Below are 15,678 nucleotides of genomic sequence, written 5' to 3' on the forward strand. Positions count from 1 at the left end.
ATATCTTTCCTCCTTAAATCTAGATACAATTGAAAAGGAAATAAGAAAAATCTTCAATATTCCAGATGAAAAGGAGACCAGATTGTGGAACAAATACATGAGTAATACATTTGAACCACTGAATAAACCAGACAGCACCATTCAGGATGCTGGTTTATACCAAGGACAGGTATTGTTTATTTTAAGCGTACTATACATGAAGGTTTTTGGATTCACAAACTTCTAATAATTATCCTGGTAATATATAATGGGCTCTACTGTTTCTGGCTTCTTCTTTCTAAACTCATCTCTTGTCTCTCCTTGCTGGTTACTGACTCTGACTTCTGATTCCCTCCTTGAGCTTGGGAATAATCTACTTGTTAAAAAGAAATCATTTTTAATTAGAAAAAAATCCCAGCTAATGTTATAAGGTGGGTCAGCTAACTTTCTATGAAAGACCAAGTAGTAAACATATATGGAGCATCTCTTATTTACATAGTTCTTTGTTACAAATTACAGTTCTCTGCAGGCCATAAAGTAGCATCTAAAACGTTGCCATTGCAGTGCACAAAAACAAGCATAGATGATACATCAATAAATGAGTATGGCTATATTCTAATAAAGCTATTTATATAAATGTGCAGCAGGCTAAGTGAACTGTAGTTTGCCAGCCCTTGTTGAAAGGTGTCAGCTCCCAATTTGGCTTTTTTGTTTGTTTCTTTGAGACGGAGTCTCACTCTGTTGCCCAGGCTGGAGTGCAGTGATGCAATCTCGGCTCACTGCAACCTCTGCCTCCCAAGTTCAAGTGATTCTCCTGCCTCAGCCTCTTGAGTAGCTGGGACTGCAGGCATGCACCACCACACCCAGCTAATTTTTGTATTTATAGTAGAGATGGGGTTTCATCATGTTGGCCAGGATGGGCCAGAATGGTCTCGATTTCTTGACCTCTTGATCCACCCGCCTCAGCCTCCCAAAGTGCTGGGATTACAGGTGTGCACCACCATGCCCGGCCAGTATTTTTTTAATAAAGTATTGAGAAATGAAGAGGTTTAGTCACAGTCAGCAAGTCCTACTGATTCTATCTTCTAACTGTGTCTTGAAGTAATCTCTGTGCTCCATTCTCAGCCCTTATCTTTCATAGTCTCTTCACAAATTCCTCTATCTCCAGGCTCTTGTATGTCTGTTCAATCTTTCTTCCTTTTTTTGTTATTAGCAGATAACCATAGGACAGTCTTGTTTTTGCAAGAATACTCATTCTAAAATGTAAACTTCACTGTCTTCCTTTCATAAACTTTTCCTGGTTCCTTAATAATTAAGTCCAGGCACTTTAAGCCAGCATGCAAGTTATGGTTTAACCTCCTACCTACTCTTCCACCATCTTTAGATTATCTTTGTTTTGTGGTTTATACTCAAGCAGTACCAAACAGAACTGCTTATAGTTCCCTCAACACACTATGCTATTCCATATTCTTGTGCTTTCTGATGTGTTATTGCATCTGCCTGATGATGTACACGTCTTTGGAGTCCCTGTATTCATCCAGCAAAAAGTCCTTTTAACCATCCATATAATCAAATTAACCATCCCATACCATCATGTAGGCCAGCCGTATCAGATTATTCATCCTTCAGGTTCTAGCTCAAATGTCACATCATCTATTCAGCCTTCCCTATTTCTCTCAATATCCATTGAGGTACAGGATGTTTCTACTTTGGAGAAAAGAATTGCTTCCTTAACTTCCACAAAGATTTATGTATATTTGTTTTGTATCGTTCATTATATGCTTTAGTTATTTGTATTTTAATCTCCCCAGACTATGAGGTCCTTGTTTTGGTTAGACTTTGTACCCTATTTTTATTTTCAGAACCTGACATGCCCGTTGCTCTGATAAATGGAAGATTTTTTTGTTTTATTTAAAAATTACTGTTAACATCAATAATATGATTCTGAGTTGTGGAAAAATTCAGATAAAGTGAGGGAAATTAATTTTTAGTAAATGCCAACTATATGTCAAGAATTGTACTAGGCTGTCAAAATACAGTGATTTTCAGATTTATTTTAGTCATTATATTCTTAAGAGAAATCTTACAAAATCCAATATGTATTACAGTTAAAAGGGAAACGAAGCTGATAGAAGCTTGAAGTGTGGACCTTGGAAATCCACTGATTAGCCAACACTGCCCTTTTATGTAGCCAGCTCTCTCTTTCTGTCTTCCAGTAGACATAACCTGTCTCCTTGGTTTTCATCCATTAGGCCTTGAGGTAGCTCCAAAAGTACAATTTGAAATCTATAGAATTCTTTATTTAAACCTTTTCAGCAATCCTCTGAAATGAGTGTTACTCTTTTCATCATGTACATTAGAAAACTGAGACTTAGAGAAGTTAAATAATTTGATGTTCTTAATAGGTATGTATTTATCAGATGGCAGATGAGAAAATAATTTAATAAGATTAAATATCCTTAAGGACTTGACCTTTAAAAACAGGAATGTTTCAAAGAATATTCATTAAATTTTTCAGACTTTATAGTAATTCTTCAGCCAGAGAAGATAAATGAACTAAACCCTGTCCTGGACCTTCTTTTTTTAATCCTTAAATTGAAAATATCCTCGCTAGAAGATAAAACAAAGACATATTATTGAAGAGTTTGCCCCCCAAAATGTGAAGCATTTCTTCTCTCCTTTTTGTGTGGGTTTAATTTTAATTTTGAAATCTTTTCAAAAATATTTTTATTTTGAGTTAAAGTTTTAACTATAACAAAATTTTATTCAGAAAATGATACACTTGAATAAAGGATTGAATTTTAAAATTTCTGATGGCCTTCAGCATTAGTATTTGTAGTTTTTAAAACATGGAATTTTAAGTATACTGTCAGGAATGAAGGCATTATGGTTAAATAATTATATTAAATGCATAACTTTAAAATCTTCTATAGCTAAAATCTCTTGTTTTAAAACTGATTTAAGTCCTCAAATGATTGTAAACTTTATATGTATATTTATACATATAGTTAATATGTAACTGTTATCTTGTATAAATTGCAGTAAAGCAAAACATTCTTGAGAAGTTAAAAATCACTCTCTAAGTTCTACTTTGTAAATCTTCAAAAATTTATAAAACTATATCGAAATGAAAATCAGAAAATTGAGACAGTGATTACTTGTCTCTAGTAGGTAGGGAGAGGAAGGTGATCAGGAAGGGATCAGTATATTAGGTACATGGTACATTTATTTTTTATATGGTACAAATACACTTTTTAATGTGTGAAATAATAGATTTTTTAAAGCTAACTTTAATATTTTAATTAGCATCTCTTTTAACAACAAGATTTCATGAATTTTTTTTAAATCAACATTTTATTGTTACATATACTCTGAAACATGCTTACATTTTACATAGCTAGGCTCTAAATGCCAATTTATAAATGGCCTGGAAACATATAGTTCACAAAAATATATTACTAAGCGCATGTAGAGTAGGTTATGAAATTGCAACTTTAGGAAAAAGACTTAATGAAACAGTAAATGAAATGTATTCAAATTTATAATGCCTTGGATTTACTTCACGTCATATTGTCTGTATTACAGTTTTTCAATGGAAATTGTAGATTTTAACTTTTTATTGGTATTATCATATATAAAGTATAGCTCTCCCTAAGCCTATACTTTTTATTTATTAGAGGTGATTTCTGTCTGCCTCATCCATGCTGTTAACAGAGAACTTCAGTCTGATTCTCATAAATGGGACTCTGTCATTTGTATATTTAAAGATTCTATAATTTCCATTGTGATAATGTAAATACACACTAATTTCAAAACCCCAGATAAATTCTACATAATCTGTAATTTGGAATTATCTGTGTCACCCTTCATCTGCATTTGCATAAAAATAAGTTAACCAAGATCCTATGTATGTTCAACAACTGCAAACATTTATTGTGCATCTGTTATTTACAGAGTTCTCTGTTCAGCCTACAAATACAAATAGAAAATATATTCTCTAAATTCAAGGAATTTATATTCTGTTTACTTGGTTTAAGTTTTCTTATACTTAATAGAACCAATGGTTTCTTTACAGTTTATCTTCTAGGATTCCTTCTCACTATCATTACTGATTTCTTGTTATTTGAGGTCTTTTAGTCTCCCCTGCCTAGCTTTGGAATCGAAATGCAGATTACCTGTTCACCTTGTCTACTGTTTTCCTTTAAATAATCACAGAGTTACTTTAGTTTCTTAGTTTATCCAGCTATCTTCTAAAGTTATTTTAACTTCAGAGTTATGGAAAAACACACTTTTATTGTGTCATATTTGCAGGTTTTAGTGATAGAACAGAAAAATGAAGATGGAACATGGCCAAGGGGTCCTTCTACTCCTAAGTAAGTGCTTCCACTTCTTATGGCTTATTGTATGATTTTGAAGCTCTTGATGTTAGATAATCAAATCCACAATGATAGAAAAACCTAGTTGTGTATTGCAGAAATTCATGCCTCCTTTATATTTGAGTATTTTGTTCTTAGTATACAAGCTATCTAAATTTGCTCTTAATTAGTATGTTACTATTTTAAAAGCTTCCAATTCAAATATCTTAAGGCATAGTATAAATATAAATGAGAAAGTTGCATTGTCTAATACAGTCAAATCATTAAACATTTGTTTAATTTATTGAAGCTTTTTTGTGGTTATTAAAAGTATCTTAAAATATTTCTTTATCAAAATGAATCTGATGTGAAAGTAATATATTTATTCGAATGAAAAGTTTTAGAATAAAAAAGAACAAATAGAGATAGAGGAGTATATGAGGTATTTTTGAGGGTAAATGAAAGAAGAATTAGGAATCTTTTTAGCTGTTTTAGAACTAATAGATCTACACTCCATTATCAAAACACAAGGCCAGTTGTGTTTAAATATACAGACTTCTCAAAGCTTTAAGATGTAATATGGTACATGTCCCCCCGTTACTGTAATGTTTCTGTTTCTGCAAAAGGACACTTTATAGTCAAACACATTAATATTTTCTCAACAAATATTCACACTAAGTGGGATAAATAAGGACTATAAGTAGCATTATATCAGTTCAGGTTAGGTGCCACCAAATGAACTGTGAAAAAATTTTTAAGTTTTCAAAGCTTTGGAATTTCAGATGTTCTGATAAGGGATTGTGAACATATATTTTGAAATTCTTAAAATAATGATTTTTTTAAAAATTAGTAACAGTTTAGTACATTTTAACCAAGCAAATAAAAAAATCTGCTACTTTATTTTATTTAAAACTACAGTGCCCTCCAGGGGCAGTGGCACATCCCTGTAATCCCAGCACTTTGGGAGGCCAAGACAGGCAGATCAAGAGGTCAGGAGTTTAAGACCAGCCTGGCCAACATAGTGAAAACCCATCTCTACTAAAAATACAAAAATTAGCCAGGAGTGGTGATGCATCCCTGTAATCCCAGCTACTCGGGAGACTGAAGCACGAGAATCACTTGAACCCAGGAGGCAGAGGTTGCAGTGAGCTGAGATCATGCCGCTGTACTTCCAGCCTGGGCAACAGAATGCAACTTTCTCCAAAAAATAAATAAATATATAAATAAATAAAATAAAATAAAACTACAATGTACCTTTTATAAGTGGTTTTCTATCCTTTTTGTCTTACATGAAGTTTTTTTTTTTTTTTCATTTAAAAATATCATGAGAAGGCACCTAAATATGTTAATTATATGGAGGTGATTTTTATTCTTACCCTACTTAGTTGGATGTAGTACAAGGGTAGAACTTAGTACAAAAGTAGAATTTTTATTAAGAAGATGTGAATATTAAAAGCATGTGGGTTGAATTATGTAGATTTCATAACTGATGAAGGTTTAGATAGGAATATTTTTTGTGAACATTTCCTTTTAGCCTTCAAAGCAGAACCACTGTTGTTTCCTAAATGTTTAGATTGCTATGTACTTGCTATATCTTTAAATTATTTTTGAAATTACAGAATTGTTTGTGGATTAATATTTTAAAAAACCCATGAATTCTAAAGATTGAGAAATCTTTTCTACTTAAAATGACTGATTTTTGCCCAAAAGATAAGATTAATTTTATATTTTCTTTTATTCCCTAATAGCACAATATCATTTTTATATATTCCAACAACTGTAGTACTTGGCTTTGTGTGAAAGAAAACAGAATTTCCTGTATAATACCCAACACACCATACTCATGCAATAAATATTGGTGAATGCAGGTGCTGTACTAGAGATGACAAAAGTACAATTAAGAGTCCTATTTTTCACTGGATCTACTAATTGAATAAGGATGCCATATACTAAAGCATAGAAAAGTTAAATATCCATTCCCTATAAAATGTAAGAAATACTATGCAGTAATATGTCATAAATTGCCAAATAATAGTTTACTACAATACAGAAAAAGATTTGCACCTGTGTATGAAAAGATTCTCAGAAAACTAAGAATAAAGGGAAATTCTAACGATACAGCCTGTGTACCTCAAGTCTATAGCAAAAGTTTATATTTCATTAAGAAATTTTGAGCACAATTTAAGTAAGAGTAGGAGATAAGAAAGAAGAAATAAAATTCACTGTTCGTATATGATATAGTCATTTGTATAAAATCCAAAACAGCAAACTACTAGAACTGAGAGAATTCAGCAAGATTGTCTAATATAAGATTAATTTATAAAAAGCAGTTGTTTTTTCTATACCGAGAGATCAGCAATCTTTTTTAAATGTTTTCAGCTTTGTGGGCCATATGGTCTCTGTCATAACTATAACTGCTGATGTAGTATGAAAGCAGCCTTAGACATCATGTCAAGACATGGCAATGCCTGTGTTCCAATAAAACTTTCTTTGTAAGTAGATGGCAAGCTTGGATTTGGCCTGTGAGCCATAGATTTCTAACCCCTGCCATTTATCATGAGAAACCCACTTAGAAAATAGTCTAACAAAAATTAACTTAATTAAAAATGCATAAAACCTTCATGGGAAAAATAAATCTAAGTTTATTAGAAAATAAAAGATTGTCTTGTGATATATGGCTTAACCTAGTAATGCCTGTTTTCTTTAAAGCACATCAGTGTCTCCTGTTCAAATTTTTTTTTTTTTTAAGAAACTTGACAAATTGATTTTAAAGTTAGCATAGAGCAATACAGGTCCAAAATTAGCTGAGTCAGTTTTGACAAAAAGAGGAAGGAAGGAACACTAGACCTTCAAGGTAATTGAGAATTACTGTAAAATTATACTAATAAAAACAACATAATGCTAGCAAAAGAAAGGCAAATAGATTGGTATAAACTAGTAATCTCAGAAAGATTCATGTATATTTGACAACTTGGTATATGATGTGGCACAACTAGGTAGTGAGGTTGCTTAAAGAAGATGATTGCTTAGATTTAGTAGGAGTACTAGCTATTTGGAAAAAAAAGAAAGCTAGATCCCTACCTTCAACTTCATATGCAAAGGCTAACTCTTGAAGGATTAAAGACCTAAATAAGAAATATAACACTTACATTTAATGAATTCACTTATATTTAGTGAATATTCACTTATATTTAGAGAATAGTAGGCTGGGCATGGTGGCTCATGCCTGTAATCCCAGCACTTTGAGTGGTCAGGAGTTCAAGACCAGCCTGGCCAACATGGTGAAACACTGCCTCTACTAAAAATACAAAAATTAGCTGGTATGGTGGTGGACACCTGTAGTCCCAGCTACTCGGGAGGCTGAGGCAGGAGAATCACTTGACCCCAGGAGGGGGAGGTTTCAGTGAGCCAAGATCGTGCCACTGCACTCCAGCCTGGGTTACAGAGTGAGACTCTATCTGAAAATAAATAAATAAATAAATGTGAATAGTAGAAATTTTGGAGAATAACTACATCATAGGGATCATAGAACATAATGTTCAAATTTAGTAGATCTCATTACATCAGAATTAAAGATTTCTGTTAAAAGAACTATACACAGAGTTAAAAGTCAGATGTCAGCTTTGGAACTTTTAAAACCTAAAGGGAATGATACCTGTAATATATTAAGAACTCTTATAAGTTAACAGAAACAAAGAACAATAGCTTTTAAAAAATAGGTAAAAAGATACTAACAGACAATTTAAATAAAGGGTAGCCAAGTGCTGACAGGTAGATGAGAAGATAGACAAACTCACTAGTAATCAGAAAAAAATGAAAGTAAATGAGATACAATTTTTCACCCATCAAAATGACAAATATTTAAAAGTTTGCTGATGCCAAGTGTTGGGTATGGTGTAGACATCTGTGTACTTAACGATGTGAGTGTAAACTAATACTGTTATTCTGTAAATCAGTCAATAGTTAATTAAATCAGAAGTGTTTAATCCTTCTGACCCAGCACTCAGAGGAATTTTTAAACAGATCTTTGAGGATATAATCTTTGTAGCTGCATAGTTTGTGGTAGTGGGGATTTGGAGATAGCCTAGCTAAATATCCATCACTGGTAAATAGAGCAAATAAGAAAAATGAAATGGTAGTAACAATGGTGAGATCTTTAAAACTAGATGAAACTTTAAAACATACAGTTGAGAGAAAGAAACAATGAGATTCATAAATATTTAAGAACATAGAAAAAGCACAGTAGAAGGAAATCAGAGTAGAGATAATAGGAGGAAAAGAGGAAACAAGTTTGAGGAAGTATCACTTGCTAAATTTATTTATATTATATTTCTATAGTTGAAACGAGGATACAGATTCTTTTTTCTGGATGAAGGCTGGCTTAAAAAAAAATAAATAGGGCTGGTCACAGTGGCTCACGCCTATAATCCTAGCACTTTGGGAGGCCAAGGCCGGTGGATCATTTGAGGTCAGGAGTTCAAAACCAGCCTGATCAACATGGTGAAACCCCGTCTCTCCTAAAAATACAAAAATTAGGCATGGTAGCAGGCGCCTGTAACTCCAGCTATTCAGGAGGCTGAGGCAGGAGAATTGCTTGAACCCAGGAGGCAGAGGTTGCAGTGAGCCAAGATCACACCACTACACCCCAGCCTGGGTGATAGAGTGAGGCTCCATCTCAAAAAAAAAAAAAAAAAAAACCACACACACACAAATATATAGAATGCCTCTGTGTTCATTGAAAAGCACATTTTAGGCTGAGCAAGGTGGCTCACACCTGTAATCCTAGCATTTTGGGAGGCCAGAATAGGAGGATCACTTGAGCCCCGGAGTTCAGGATGACTCTGTGCAACATAACAAGACCCTGTCTACAAAAAAAAAAAAAATACAAAAATTAGCCAGTTATGGTGGCATGCACCTGTAGTCTCAGCTACTCCAGAAGCTGGGGTGGGAAGATTGCGTGAGCCCAGGAATTCAAGGCTGCAAAGAGCTATGATGACACCACTGCACTCCAGCCTGTGCGACAGAGTGAGACCCTGTCTCCAAAAAGGGGAAAAAAAAAAACAGAAAAGCATGTTATAAGCACATGATGTTAGCTTAGGCAAATTTAACTCCAGCACAGGGCATGTAATTTTAGGTCCTTAGGAAGGACTTCAAGATATTAAGATGTAGAACAGTTTATACTCCTCAAAATTGTCACATTTGCCAGAAGACAACCCCTGGCCTTCAAGATGGCATGAAAATGCTAGTTGTAATATATATCACTAACCTGGAATTTGTCCATAATATTGCATAGCGCATAACCAGTTCCTAGCTAGGGATAATTAAAGCTGTAATATGGTGATAGAAGAATCACTGGTAGAATTTATTAAAACAGTTTCCTGGGCCCCATCCTCAGAATTTCTTATTCATTATATCTGGGTGTGGCTCATTTCTAATAAGCTTGCAGGTGACACCAATGCTGTTGGTCTAAGGATGACACTCAAATTTTGTAGGTAATGTTTATTGACATTTACTAGGTGAACCACATAGTGGCATCCAGGGTTCCCACCCCAGACCAGCAAAATATAAATCTTTATAGTTAGCCAAGGAATTTGCATTTTAAGTACTTCATATGAACAAGAAAATATAAGAATATTACAGGTAGGCACATGTGAAACCACATGTTAGTATTTTGTCTGTTCTATACTGCTGAAAATAGAGGAACCTACTTAGTGCTCTGATGTCCTATTGTATTGGCCCCATTTTGATTAGATTTGAAACTGTGTATCTTCAGCTGAAGCATATATTTTTGGGCTACTTGAGAAGAAATGCTAAATATTCAATAAATGTTAAGGGTAAAATTTAATTTAAAACATGTAGTCATTTAGTTACAAAAAAAATGTGTATATGCTTTTAATCAGCACCTAAAACAACTCAAAGTCTGTACTAGAAATCTAAGAACCTACCCAAAAAATACTCACTCAAAAATTTTCTGGTCAGGCACAGTGACTCACGCCTGTAATTCCAGCACTTTGGGAGGCCAAGGTGGGTGGATCACTTGAGGCCAGGAGTTCGAGACCAGCCTGGCCAACATGGTGAAACCCCGTCTCCACTAAAAATACAAAAATTAGCCGGGGGTGGTGGCGGCGCCTGTAGTCCCAGCTACTCAGGAGGCTGAGGCTGGAGAATCACTTGAATGCAAAAGGTAAAGGTTGCAGTGAGCTGAGATTGCGCCAGTGCACTCCACTTTGGGTAGCAGAGCGAGACTGTCTCAAAAAAATAAAAGTTTTCTAACTGAATATTTCTACTAGAGATCAACATAGAATTTGAAATTTTTATTTTTATGTTCATGCTGCACTTTTAAACACTACTTGTTTTATCAGGACTTGCATTTCTTATCTAGTTTTTAAGTTTGATTTCTTAAACAGCCTCTTAAAAACATGATCTTTTCTAATGATACCTTAGAAAAAGTTTTCCCCCCTAGTTTTAAAAATTCTGTTAAATTTCACTTTTTTTTTTTTTTTAAGAATGTTAGCATTGGGTGGATGATCTAGTTGTTCTATTGCAGACGTGTAGCTAGTAAAATCTTGGATTTCTAAAAAATGATTTTACAGTGGGATCATTATAGAAACCTGGGGGTTCCTAAAGAGAGAATTTGATTTAAATTTATTCATTTTCATTAATTAGTCAAAAAGTATTGTCAAAAGACATGTGCTTAAGTATTTGGTGAAAAAAAAAATAAGAGTCATTGATGATTTTGAAGAGGTGATTTTTCTTGGACTAGAAAACATCCAGAGAAAAATGTACCATCGTCCAGAATAGGACATGAGTGGCAGAAAAAAAAAATCAAATGGAAAACCATGCTAATAGCTCTTACTCATACACTGTCCCTCTGCCATTTGTGGTGTTCTGATTAAGGGAATTCCAAATTGATGACTGAAACACTATAAACTTAATCTCATGACACAATAGTATTTTCACAGCACTGTCTTCCTGAGTGCTCTGCTTGGAGAGAGGAAGAACTTTATAAATAAAACCAATGCGTACTACTTTTTTGGTTGGGACAGATAGTAAGCACCTAGGTGATTCTGCAATATTCTGTTTTTGTTTTTTTTAACACTATCTTAAACGTCTTTAGAAATTTTTAGAGAGTATTTAATCCCTGTTTGCATTTATAACTGCAAAGCAGCTAAATGGATTCGGAAATGATGCATAGACTCATTTAGTTAAAAATTATTAAAATACATGTTGGCTCTAGCCATTCTTTATTCCTTGTTATTCAGCCAGTTCATACATTTCAGTAATGCCAATCTTCAATTTGAAATGCAATATGTGAACCATAAATCTAGAGTAATATTCCAAAATCTATAATTTGTTGTTGTTGTTGTTTTAAGACAGGGCCTCACTCTCATTACCCAGGCTGGAGGGCAGTGGAGCAGTCACAGCTCACCGTAGCCTCAAATTCCCAGGCTCAGGTGATCCTCCCACCTCAGCCTCCCAAGTAGCTGGGACTATAGGCACACCACCACACCTGGCTAATTTTGGGGTTTTTTTGTTCTTTTGTTTGTTTGTTTTGTTTTGTTTTTATAAAGATGGGGTTTCGCCATGTTGCCCAGGCTGGTCTCCTGGGCTCAAGCAGTCTGCCCACCTCAGCCTCCCAAAGTGCTGGGATTACAGGTGTGAGCCACCATGCCCAGCTGTTATCTTTTTAAAAGACATTTTGAATCCTTAAATTTCCTTTTATGCCTTTTTTTATGTTGTTATTCTCGTTAAGAAACAGATGTAGAATGGTGTTCTCTGAGACTTTAAAGTTTGAGGTAATGAAATAGCTAAACAAAAATGCTTAGGTTACAATTAAAGGGAACTGCAGTATGGAGTACTGAGAACTGCAGATATGGAGTCATATTCCTATAAATGGGAATATAAGCATATATAAATTATCTAACCAAAAATGTAGAGACAACATACCAAAACCTTAAAGAGCATCCTGAAGTAATGAAGAAGGACAGTTGGCATCAAATAGAATAATCATGAAGGCTCAGGAAAACTTGTGATGATTAAAACAAAAAATCTCTTATTTTTTAGGGATACATACATACTGTTATGTTTTCAGGCGAAATTATGGGTGTCTAGAATTTGCTTTAAACTACTCCAGCAAAAGAGGGGGTCGGAGGGAAGCTGAAGGGATTATAGAAAAAATAAGAATGGTAGAATGTTAATTTTTGAATGCCATCCTTTTGTAGTGGCCATACTAATCTTCTCTGTATCGTTCCAATTTTGGTATATGTGCTGCTGAAGTGAGCACTAGAATGTTATTTTTAAAGCTAAGTTTCTGATATTAGGTACATGAAGGTTAATGTATGTTTCAAAATTTCTGTAATAAAGTTTAAATAAAAATGGGTTGCAAGTTTGGTGCTTAGACTCATAATGGCTGAAAAAATTATTGTAATTTCATTTATTTAAAATGGAACATTTTATGTTATCAAATATTATATGTAAAAGTAAGCAGTCAAAATAAGGAAAAATAGAGCTATGAAAAACAATTTATATATAATATAAATCTACTTAAACTCTCTTTTGTGTACCTTTAAGTACCTAACACCCTACCTGGCATATAGGAAGCACACAGTAAATGCTGTTGAACTGAACTAATCTGTATCTTACAACAGTAAAAGTGTTTAATTTTTTAGGAGATTTAGAATTTTCTTTTTCTTTCAGAACTTGTCTTAGGATGATTATTAGAAATGGAGAGTGTAATGTTGGTCTTGTTTTTGTTACTAAGATAATTTTTGTTTTATGATGTTAGGTTGTATGAAGTTAGGATGTTTTACAATGTTGGGTTTGAAAATATAAAAATCTTTAAATAACTGTTTTGCTGTGTCAACGTTCAGACTTAACTTCTCTGTATTTTGGTTGCTTAATATGGTGGTAGATTTCCGTGAGCGTTAAATGTTTAGTTGACTTACTAAAAGCAAGTTATGTTTTTCTATTGAAGTAAGAGGCTCAACTTAGCCTTGAATTGCATGTTTTTAGTTGAAACATATTGGGCATAGGGAAATTCAGATACTACAAACATTCATTGGTCAGGAGTAAGGCTGAATTTTCTCTCTTCATGAAACCACTTCAGCTAAATGGAAGTCTTACCTTTTTCTGTCTAAAGGCACGATATGTTATACCTAGCCCAAACTGGCCAAAATTAGTTTAATTCTAGGTAAGTGGTTTGATGTCTAGTTAATGTATGATATTCTTAGCATTTTTTTTTCTCCTTTTTCTAGAGAGCCACTAGAGCAGAGTTGCTAGTGAACAGTTTAATTTCCACATACGTCACAGAAAGAGAGCTAAAGGGCTCTGGTTATCATCCACAGACTGACCAGTCAACCCCTAAATAACCTGATATTAACTCCACAAATGTTAGCTAGATTGGACCATATGCAATCTGAGTCAGAAGTCGGAATCAGAAGAGATAAATGATGCGTTATCACTCAACAGTAATGTCTGTAACAGTATTGTAAAATTGTTATACTTTACCTTTACCTGTCGACCACATCCATCCTTACCTCTCTGATCACCTTACTATTTAAGGACAGTCCCTCTACTCTACCTATAGTATTTATCTCAATGCTTCCTGGTCCTTGCTTTTGCTTTTATTATCTCCTCTCTCCTACATATATAAATGCCTAGCATAGTGCCACACATATGGTAAACACCAGTTCATTATTATTTCTTTTCTAATGTAATCTTCCCCCTCAGCCTATGAACATAAACACATCTTCATCTTTAAAACCAAAAACCATATACTTCCTCCATATACCATCCTTTAGCTTTTTTTTCTTTGACAGCCGCCTACATTTAAAAGGCTATACTTAATGTTGCTTGCCACCCATTCAGGATTTAACAAAGTTCTTATTTGTCTTTCTTTTAACCTAGTTTATTTGACCTATCTTTAGTATTTCTTTTTGATAACCATCTTCTAAAGAAATTCTCCGAATTTGAATGCATGATACGACCTTTTATTCCAAGGACTTTGCCTCTCTGAGCAGTCCTTTGTCTGTCTAGCTCGGTTCCTCTTTAGGGTTGCCACATTTGGTTTTGCAAATTGTGCACACTCTAGGGGGCATCATTCATATCATATGTAGTCTATGTGACAGGCCCTCCCTGGCACAGTGCAGTGCAGCTTCACTAACTGCAGCAGCTCTGCCCAGACCTTAAATGCATTGACATTCACTAAATTTCTGTCAGAAGACCTCTTTTATCATACCATAGTAGGTGTTCAAAATTAGGTGATTCTATGCTAATCCTCTCCCCCAGCTCAAACTGACACAAAATATGCCATTCTGTATTTCTAGACTAGACCACTTTTCTGAATTCCAGATTTTTCATAAATCTCATGTAGGACTCACCACCTCAAATTAAACCAAATCTTTTTACCCCTCCTTCTCCCATCCCCTCAACCTAAACTGTCATTTCCTATATTGCCTATTTCAAGTACCATCTAAGAGCCATCCTGAGTTCCTCCTCCAGCCTTTCTTCTCTTGTCTAGTTAGTCAGCAAGTCTTGCAGATCCTGCCTCCTCACCTGAGGTTTTCAAACATTTTGATCTTGGTACCCCTTTACATTCTTGAAAATTATTAAAGACCCAAAGAACTTCTGTTATATGGGTTATAGCTATTAATATTTGTCATATTCGAAATTGAAATAAGATTCTAAGGTATTTTAAAATAACAATACAAAACCATTGTATTTTGACATGAATAACACTTTTATGAAAATAACTAATTCCAAAACAATAAAATTACCAAAAAGAGTTGCATTGTTTTTTATTTTTGCAATTTCTTTACTATGTAACTGAATAGAGGACAGCTAAATTCTTGTATATTCTTCTGCATTTAATTTATTGTAATACAATGTTTGGGTTGAAGTACATGAAGCAAATTCAGCCTCACACAGATACATAGTTGAAAACGAGTATTTTCAGATCATTAATACCACATCAAAACTTGACCAGTGGTGGTTTAAGTCTTAAAGTTTAATGATAGAATCTGAAACCATATCAATGAACCTTTTATAGTATTAAAATCTTTAAAATGTAAATTTCATGCATTTTGGTCATTTGGAAAATATTGATTCACTGAGTTATGCAGATCTTCCAAATGTTGACACATTTTATTCTATAATTTTTTTCAGATCACATTTTTTAAAACATCACCTATCTTATGAGAAAAGCCTAAGTATTGGGAAGCTGTCAACTTCGTGGTGTCAGAGTCAAGTTTTCCAAGATTCTAATTCTTTATGGAAAGCCCAAATTTTATCATTGGCTGCGAATACATTGTTTTCCTTAAAGACACAGCCTTCCTTCATTCGTTTT

General features: G+C 34.0%; 1 protein-coding gene and 1 non-coding gene across 5 annotated transcripts in view; one reads left to right on the plus strand and one right to left on the minus strand.

Annotated features, from left to right (window-relative positions):
• Positions 1 to 15,678, plus strand: part of USP15 (ubiquitin specific peptidase 15) — a 144,681-nt gene that overhangs the window by 61,367 nt on the left and 67,636 nt on the right. For 3 of the 4 annotated variants that reach the window (XM_054444090.2, XM_054444091.2, XM_063646459.1), the window contains 2 exons: positions 24 to 169; positions 4,291 to 4,352. In XM_054444090.2, the coding sequence (XP_054300065.1) occupies positions 24 to 169; positions 4,291 to 4,352 (208 nt within the window). Of the gene's footprint in view, positions 1 to 23; positions 170 to 4,290; positions 4,353 to 13,588; positions 15,118 to 15,678 lie in introns of those variants that run through there. The other variant, XM_054444094.2, reaches the window with a different exon arrangement.
• Positions 12,512 to 12,618, minus strand: LOC129010989 (U6 spliceosomal RNA). The gene has a single exon (XR_008493138.1). It is a non-coding gene; the product is annotated as a U6 spliceosomal RNA (small nuclear RNA).

This window comes from Pongo pygmaeus, chromosome 10, assembly GCF_028885625.2.
Source record: "Pongo pygmaeus isolate AG05252 chromosome 10, NHGRI_mPonPyg2-v2.0_pri, whole genome shotgun sequence".
NCBI classification, from domain to species: domain Eukaryota; kingdom Metazoa; phylum Chordata; class Mammalia; order Primates; family Hominidae; genus Pongo; species Pongo pygmaeus.